This window comes from Elephas maximus, chromosome 12, assembly GCF_024166365.1.
Source record: "Elephas maximus indicus isolate mEleMax1 chromosome 12, mEleMax1 primary haplotype, whole genome shotgun sequence".
Classification (NCBI taxonomy): Eukaryota; Metazoa; Chordata; class Mammalia; order Proboscidea; family Elephantidae; genus Elephas; species Elephas maximus.
The window spans coordinates 44,031,918-44,041,078 of NC_064830.1; the positions used below are offsets into that span (position 1 = coordinate 44,031,918).

Consider the following 9,161-nt stretch of genomic DNA (forward strand, 5'->3'; position numbering starts at 1 on the left):
AAAGCATAGGTTTGGGGTGTCAAAAGGCCTGGGTTCCAGCCTTGGCTCTGCCATTTATTAGCCGGGATTTCACGAAGACAGACATTCAGCTTACCTAGTTTTGGTTTTCATAATTGTCAAATGGAAATAATAATACTCATCTCTTGGGGTTATTGGGGGGATTAAATGAGATTAAGATGCCAAAGTACTCTTTAAATTTAAAGTGTTGTATCAAAATGAATTACTACGATTACTAAGCTGCATGGGTAATGGGGTCTGCCATAATGGAAAGAGGCTGGAGCAAGTATACAGTCCTGGCTCAGTGGAAAAATTTGGGCGTGGATAAGGGTGATGGTTGAACAACAAGATGAACATAAGTTGACGTCACTGAGTGAACAAGGGAAGGTCAAAATAGCAAATGTTTTATTACATATATATTGACCACGATTAAAAAATAAAGTCCCAACTCTCTTCACATCACTTGTATAACACCAGGCAAGTCAGAGCCTGCTTTTCAAGGCCCCTGTCTGTTATGAGATTGTGGCGTACTGTGGCCACACTTCTTCTGGTGCAAGAATTCTCGCTTGGTCACCCCAATCTCTTGACTGCCCTACTCTCTCTGCCCCATAATTGCCTTAGATCCAAGGGCCTTACTGAGCACACCCAACCAGTTTCCAACCAGGGCAACTGTCGCTCCATCCCATCTACCCATTTCCTCAGGAGAATGAAGTGAGCTTCTGCACTCTCCTCTCTTCTCAGACTTCATTGCAGCCCCAGCTTTAAGACCCAGCAGACTGTGTGTGTGGGTGGGGGAGGGGTCTTGGTCATAAAACCAATGACGGATTGTCCAATGCAAGACTCCTCAGCTGAAAGCAGCAGACTGCCTGGCTTCCCTCTGTCCCAGGGAAAGGTGGGCCCTAACTGCCCTGTCTTTGAATTCTACTTCTTCCATGATAGCCCCGAGCCTCTCCTTGAGGAAGCAGCTCAGCATAACCCTTGCTGAGCTCATGAAGGTGAATTAAATATTAAACACATAGGCTGGAGCCCCTGGTGCAGCAGCACATTCCCATGACACAGACAATGGCAAATAGCTCATCGACTGCTCCTCAGAGGCAGCAGCTCTCCCTCTCTAGCCAGGGCTTCCCCCTCTCCAGCCCACACTCCCACGAGGGAATGAGAAATGGAAATGCTTTGCTTTCCCGGCTGGTGAGCAACTCATGGCTCCCTGCATCCTTCCTCCAACCCCCCATGTTGAGGGCCCCAAAACCGAACAAAACCCGTTGCCACTGAGTCAGTTCCAACTCATAGCAACCTTATAGGACAGAGCAGAACTGCCCTGTAGGGTTTCCAATGAGCGGCTGGTGGATTCGAACTGCTGACCTTTTGGTTAGCAGCCAAGCTCTTAACCACTGTGCCACCAGGGCTCTGCTGAGGGCTCCAGAGACCTGTAAATGTCTGGAACTTTGAGTTGTGGCATCTGCATCATTGAAATGTAATAGGTCTGTGGTTGACCATGAGGCGGTCTCCATAGCTGACCCCCTCCTAGAGCCTGGAGGCCCACCAGGAAGGGAAAAGCTGAAGGATTCTGAGGCCCTTGCATCTCTCAGGGCAATAGGGAATTGGATTGTACTGGGATGAGGCCTGGGTGTGGAGCCAGTTGGTTTGCTTCTGAGATGAAAACAGGTGATAGAATTGTTGGGTTGGAAGAGCCTGAGAGATGACCCAGGCCAACCCTCTAGTATACACAAAGGGAAACTGAGGCCCAAAGAGACTGGGGGAAGTAACTTGCACAAGGTCACTCAATGAGCTGTAGAATGGCTAGGACTAGACTCCAGGTCTCCATTATACATGCTGGTGCTCTTTCTACCCTACCTCCTGTGTGATCCCTTTGAATCTCCTTCCCATGACACAAAGCAATGGGCCCCACACATGGGCCCAGTGGACAATTTTCACAGGGAACAGGATCCACTCATGGTTCCATTCTGCCACCCAAGAGCTGAACAAACATGAGGCCTACAGGTTCCAGCTCAGCCCTGCCACCTTGTAAAATGGACCCTTCGTCCTGTCACTCTCTGAGTCTTAATCCTTCATCTGTAAAATGGAGGTGTAAGAACGGCCAACCTGGATGGCTGTTCTAAGGATCAGATGAGATCATGTACGTGGGGACATTTTGTAAACTGTGAGGTGCTATCCAAATGTCAGATATCATTAAAATGATGTCAGGTCTGAAGATGCAGTAGAGGAAGGAAGGTACAGGGGAGAAGGCTAGTCAGGAGAACCCCCACTCATGAGAGGATGAGCCTGGCCATCCCATTGACCTCATACTGGGGCTACCACTAGAGACTGACAGGCAGCAGGTCACCACCCAAGCTCTTTGGCTTGAGACCACCTGTCTGCTCTGCTCTGCTTAGTGTGTGTGTGTGTGTCCCCTCCAAGCCCTCCCTGGAGGCTCTGCCTGTCAGTCTGGTATCACAGGAATCTGCCTGGCTGCTCCAGGAGTACATTTGGCAGGAAAGCAGTGTGTGATGTTGAGGGAGGATACCCCACTGCATGCCGGGCCACAGATCCTCAAAGACCCACAGACCCCTGGGGACTTCTCGAGTCCACCACTCCCTCTGGGGCCTTACCTTGTACTTGGCAGCAAGCAGCTCTGTGGCCTGCTGCTCCCGCCACAAGTCCTCCAGCATCTTCTCCTTCTCCTCCAGCAGCTTCTGCTTCTCCTCACTCACCAGACTGCGGTCGTCCTGGATGGCTGCCTTCTCCTCCTCCAGCCTCTCCTTCTGCTCCTGTAGGTAATTCTCCATGTTCTTCTCCAAGGCTGACTCCAGGATGGGCTGGGGCGGGCGGTGGTTGTTGTTGTTGTCATCCTCCTCTTCAGCCACCCAGGCCTCGATCACTGGCCCCTCAGGGTACCCTGCTGGGGCAGACACAGCCTTCTTCCTGCGGCTGCTCTTCCTCCGGGGCCGCTTCCCCAGCATCCCCCTTTTCTCCAGCTGGGCCTTGAGGCGGGCAATCTCTTCCTGGAACTCCCGCAGCAGCGTGTCCTTGGGATCCTCATTCACTCGAGGCTTGTTCTTGATGTTCTTCGCTCGGTTGGCAAAGCGCAGGGTGGAAAGGCTCTCATCATAGCTGTGAGAAGCTGGCCCTAGTGTGGCCACCATGATGGTCTTGGCATTTCCCCCCAGAGAGTCCTGGAGCAGTCGGGTGAGCTTGGAGTCCCGGTAGGGGATGTGTGTGCTCCTATTGCCTGCCAAGGCAGCAATCACGTTGCCCAGGGCAGACAGTGACAGGTTGATCTTGGAGGCTTCCTTAGGCCTCTCTCCACCACCACCACTGCCTCCATTGCTACCGCTGCCCCCCGAGGACTGGGCGGCTGTCCCTCCAGCTGTGTTGGGGCCTGCCTTGTTCTGCCTCTCACTGCCAGCCAGGTCCACCAGGTTGAGCTTGCCCACACGGATGTGGTCCTGGCCATCAGAGCCACGCTCACTGCACTCCACCGTGATGAGGAAGATAGCATGGGAGCGGGAGCTGACCTCGTTCATGTGTGTGCTGCCCACTGCTCGGGTCTGGTTCCCCAGGTTCATCACATGTTCAATCTCCTTGACATTCTTGGTGACAAAGGAGGAGAGGTCCTTGATGTAGACACCCGTCTCAGGGTTTTCCTTCAGCTCTAGCCTCTTGCCTGGCTCCTTGGAGAGCAGATCTCGAATCTCCTCCTGGTAGATCTCCAGGTAGGAGGCCCGGACCAGGTACTGCTGGTTCTGGGAGCGGGAGATGTGGGTGAAGATGTGCTCAAAGGCATTGGGGATGACCCCACGGAGCTCGGGCTCCACCCAGGTGCCCTGCATGGTGTAGGTCTTGCCAGTGCCTGTCTGCCCATAGGCAAACACGGTACCATTGAAACCCTGAAGCACCGAGTCTACCAGGGGCCTCACAGTTTCATCATAGAGGTCTGCCTGCTTGGAGCTGGGGTCATACACGGCGTCAAATGTGAAGGTCTTGGGCAGCTCCCCCGGGGCAGCGCGGGGGTTGCGCAGGGTCACCTGGCCCAGCTTCACATCCATGGTTAGGATCTGCTCGTGACCAGCAGCCTCCTCCTTCCGGCTGAGGGGGCGGCACCGGGCCACCACCTTGAGGGCCTCGCTGGCCTTGGTTTTACTGGCCATTTTGCTGCTCTGCCCTTCCTGCCCCTCCCCGCTCCCCTCTGCAGCCTGGACGGTCTTTCTGTCCTCCTCCCTAGGTCCGGATCCGCGGGGCCAGCCCAGCCCCCAGGCGTCGATCTTCAATCCGCCTGCAGCCTCCTAGGGTGGGGATGCGGGGAGATGGCACCACCGCTGCTGCAGTCCGGGCCTCCACTGCTCTCCGGTCGTTGCTGCACCGGCCAGGGGGGTAGAATTAGGCAGAATCCCCGGGCAGCCGAGGGAACAGCAGGAGCACTACCGGCCGAATGGCAGTGCCCGGAGCCCGCCCCATGCTGGGGCAGAGGCAGCGCTGCGGTAAACAGCGACCGCAACAATGAGATAAAGGACGAGGAAAATGGGATGGGGGTGGGCAGCAGAGCTGTCTTCTCCTCCTCCTCCTTGCTCTAGGGATCCATAGCGGAGGCAGCGGATCCTGGGCGGCGGGGGGTCCCGGCCCTCCCGAGGGCAGAGGCTCACCTGGAGTCCTCCCCCTCGGCTGGGGGATCATTCATTGCAGCCAAGGCGGCTGCTGCTGCCTCTGCCTCCGCCTTCAGCGCCGCCGCCACCCGAGAATGAGAGAAAAACAGAAGGGGATGGGGCGGAGCAGCGGCGCGAGAGTGATGTTGCCGCCGCGCTGCGGCCCCGGCGAAGCCTCTCGGCTGGGGTGGGGCCAGGGGCGGGGCCGCGGGGCCGGAGACGCGAGCTGGGCGCGGCCGCTGTGCGGCGGGGAGCCGGGCATCGCCGGCCCCGCACCCCCGCGAAGCCTCGGTGATGACAGGCTCCGGTGCCGACCCAGGTCCTGCGCCCGCCAGTCCGGTGCAGCGCAGCCACCGCCCGCCGTCACCCCACCGGGCCGAGCATGCTGGGAGTTGTAGTCCCGCCTTTGTTAACCGGGCGCTGGCAGGTTGCTAATGCCTTTTCCAGTCCGGGTGGCCCCTCCCTCTCCGGCCTGCAACCCCCGGAGTGACTGCTGAGATTGCAGGCTCCCTGTGGGGGTGTCCACCACCCACACTTGTTCCCTGAACAGCCACCGTTCTTGGTCTCTCCATTGCTCTTGCCTTTCTGCCTGGAGACGGGTATATGTCACCCCTTTCCTTCAGGGTGTTGCCAGGCCTCGTGGAGCCTGACCTCTAAATGTCTCTTGACTCTGTCCTTTCTCTTCCCTACCCTGGCTTACTTCACGCTTTCCTCTTAGCTCTCCTGGAGCCACCTTCCAGCTGGTTCTCCATTTCGTCACAACAGGTGCACCTGGTCCTCTCTCCTCCTCCTTCTCCCACCTTCCATGTTGTATACAAGGCTCTGCATCTTCTAACTCCTGCCCAACTTCCTAGCCTGGCCACCAGCTACTCTCCTATACAGAATCTATGTTTCAGATGCTCGTTTTTTTCAACCAATAGTTATTGAGCACCTGCTAAGCCTCAGGCTCCATTCTAGAAGCTGGACTCCTGTCCTTAGGGTGTCCTTAGGGTGCTCAGTTCTAGGAACTATGATTTGTTTCCTTAACTGGTGGTGCTGTGTTGCATCTCTGTGCCTTTGTCCAGAGGACCCTGTCACCCTTTTGTACTTGGTTCCCTGCCACTTGGGCAGTTCAAGCACCACCTCCTCCATGAAGCCTTCCCTGACCAATTGCTCTCCCACAGCAAGAAAGAGACACAGAATTTGCATAATGCAAATCCTGAATTCACGTTCCAATTCGGACCTCCATCCAAGGTATGACTTTGAGCACTTTCTTTGCCCCAGCCTTAATTTCCTCATCCATTAAAAAAAATCGGAGAGGTGGGTGGGGGATAATACCTACTTAAGAGAGTGGCTGTGTGCCTCAAAGGAAACAAGGAACAATGAATCACAAAGCAGTATAACCATGAAAAGACTTATAAAGCAAGCACTTAATACTTGCACCTGGCCTGCCTTGGATTACCTTATAGCTCCTGCTTCCTTGAATATCCAGGTCTGCATGTTGTGCTCTTCTATGGAATCTTCGGAAACCCTGGTGGCATAGTGGTTAAGTGCTACGGCTGCTAACCAAAGGGTTGGCAGTTCGAATCCGCCAGGCGCTCCTTGGAAACTCTGTGGGGCAGTGCTACTCTGTCTTTTAGGGTCGCTATGAGTCGGAAACAACTCGACGGCACTGGGCTTATGGAATCTTCATATTTTCCCCCTCTAGGGTGCAAATTAAGCGTAACTCCTCAAGTACAGCCAGTCCTATCCATGTACCACTCTGCAGAGGTGAGTTGAATCTACGGACGGACACCAAACTGTCTTTACTCCCCACCGGAGATCAAGATCAAAGAGGAGCTTATCTTTTTTTTTTTTTTTTTCAGAGAAAAGTTATTTTTATTGCTCTGGGGCGGGGTATGGGGGGCGCTCAGGAACCCCTGGTGGGACAGTTCGCTTCCTCTGCACCATCACCATGCACAGGCAGCCATGCACAGATCCAGGAGGTACTTGTTCCTGCAGATCACGTGCCAGATGGTGCTGAGTGTGGTTCAGGCGTTTTTGTTGATGGTGGTCGTACGTAGGAGGTGGCTGCCTTCTGCTGGCCCATCTGCGCTTCAGTACCTCCACTACCCCTTTGCCCTCGGCTGCCGGCTGCACGCCCACAGTCTTGAGGTGTGTCAGCTGGTTGTAGCGGAAAGAGTTGCAGGCCTTCTGGGTACTGGGCTCGGTGCTGTAGTCTGCTTGTTTCCCTTGATCAGGAAACTGGAGCAGTTACACACCGCCATCCACCGCAAACAGGCAGACATGGCGGCAGCTCCTCTCCCTGCGGCGCCTAGAGACGGAAAAGAGCAAGGAAGTGCTATGATCTGAAATCTCAAGGCTGTTCTTCACAGAGGCTTTATAATAGCCTTTCTACAAAACATTTTCAATCTTGTTATTCTCTAGAGGGCCTGTTTAGTCCTTCAACTCTACTAAGCCTATCACTTCACCTCTCGCCTGTCTCCCAGTCCCCAGGAACTGAATGTCAGCTAGGCTGGAGGTTTGAGGATTAGCTGCTTGCTTGCCCACTTCTGAAGTTTCCTGGCCTTCCTCAGCCTTTGATCAAGCTCTACCTCTTATGATTAACTGAATGAGGTTTTGACTTTGTAGACTTAAGCTCTCTTGGCTCTGGCAACCTAAGACCCATTTGGCTCTTGAACTATTGTTGCACTTGGCTTTGGTTTTTGGACTATGCTTTCTCTGCTTTGGTTAATCTGCTTGACACTAAAACCAAACCAAACCAAATCCACTGCTGTTGAGTTGATTCTGACTCATAGTGACCCTGTACTATAAACCAAAAATCAAGCCAGTTGTCATCAGTCGATTCCAACTCATAGCTACCCTACAGGACAGAAAAGAACTGCCCCATAGGGTTTCCAAGGAGTGTCTGGTGGATTTGAACTGCTGACCTATTGGTTAGCAGCTGAGCTCTTAACCACTGTGCCACCAGGGCTCCCCTGACACTATAAAACAAAACACCGTTGCCGTGGAGTTGATTTTGACTCCCAGCGACCCTATAGGACAGAGTAGAACTGCCCCATAGGGTTTCCAAGGAGCGAAAGGTAGATTCGAACTGCCAATCTTTTGATTAGCAGCCGAGCTCTTAACCACTACCCACCAGGGTAAAAGTGATCCCCACCCTGCTCTCCCCATCTAATGTATCACTTGGCAGGGCGATTGCCCAGCTCTGCCTATATCAGAGGGACATTGGGATACCATTGTTTATAGGATGTATGACCCTGAGTAAGAAACCCTGGTTGTGCAGTGGTTAAGTGCTAACCAAAATGTCAGCAGGTCCAGCCCACCAGCAGCTCCTCAGGAGAAGGATGTGGCAATCTGCTTCCATAAAGATTACAGGCTTGGAAACCTTATGGGGTAGCTCTACTCTGTCCCACAGGGTTGCTCTGAGTTGGAATTAACTCAGTGGTAATGGGTTTGATTTTGGTTTTGACCATGAATAAATTGTTTAACTTCCCTGAATAGCTATTTTCTCATTGGGAAAAATGCTGAGGATAAGAATGCTTACCTTATCCACAGGGCCTAAGGACCATTAAGTGAGATAATGTAAGTGAGAACTCCAAGGACATAGAAGGTACTCAAGGAATAGTTTTCCATCTTTTTGTCCTTGCATTCAAAGCTGTTCACATCCTGTCTCCCTTCTCAGCATTGTGTTTAGCTGTTCCTCCTCCCCTCACCCTCAAAGCTCGAGCCACTCTGATTTGCTTGAGGTCCCTGGAACATCCTAGTTTGTTTTTTGGGGGGGGGGTCTCCTTGCCTTTGCTCATGCCGCTCCTCTACCTGCAATGTTCTCCTAATTTTGTCTATTTCTCTCTGCACCACCTTACCTTCTATTTATTCTGCAGCTCAATACCATATGACTTGTACCCCCACCACTCAGTAGACTTACCAAGGACAGCACTGAATTCCATGGTGCCAATTCTGGTAGACCTTTTTCAGTAGAGGCATTTGACACAATTGACTTTCCCCTCCTTCAAGGAACTCTTGCTTCTCATGACTTGTATGACTTTACACTTTTCTGGTTTTCTTCCTACAGTTCCTATGAGTTCTAGTTGCTCAATTTCAATCTCCTTAAAGGAATGTTGCCCTCAACCTCAATATTAAATGTTGGAGTTTGTTAAGGCTTGGTCCTAAGCCTTCTTTTCTTCCAACTCAAGATCACTCAAGCTTATGGCTTCAATTATTGTCGAAATGACTCCTAAATTTGTATATCCAGCCCAGACTTCTCTTCTGAGCTCCAAACCTATATATCCAATTCTCTGATAGACTTAACAACTTGCATGGCTCCCAGACACCTGAAACCCCATTTTTCACACTGAACTCATCATCTTCCCCTCCAAATCTCCTCCAAGAATGGTACCTAACTCTGTAAAAAGCACTTTCCCTACCCCAATATATCCAGTCAAACGCCAACTCTTGTTAACTCGATTTCCTAAATATTTCTGGGTTCTGTCAACTTCTCCATTTCCGTGACCACTGCCATGGCCCAAGCTGTCGTCTTCTCTG

General features: G+C 52.6%; 1 protein-coding gene and 1 pseudogene across 2 annotated transcripts in view; both read right to left on the reverse strand.

Moving 5' to 3' along the window:
* The window catches only part of KIF3C (kinesin family member 3C), a 43,353-nt gene extending 38,545 nt beyond the window's left edge, over nt 1-4,808 (reverse strand). The window contains exon 1 of one of the 2 annotated variants that reach the window (XM_049903667.1): nt 2,607-4,808. In XM_049903667.1, the coding sequence (XP_049759624.1) occupies nt 2,607-4,145 (1,539 nt within the window). In that variant the 5' untranslated portion in view covers nt 4,146-4,808. The remainder of the gene's footprint in view (nt 1-2,606) is intronic. The other variant, XM_049903666.1, reaches the window with a different exon arrangement.
* A 1,757-nt stretch (nt 4,809-6,565) lies between these two features.
* Nucleotides 6,566-6,904, reverse strand: LOC126087036 (60S ribosomal protein L28-like; annotated as a pseudogene).
* Between the last annotated feature and the right edge of the window lie 2,257 nt (nt 6,905-9,161).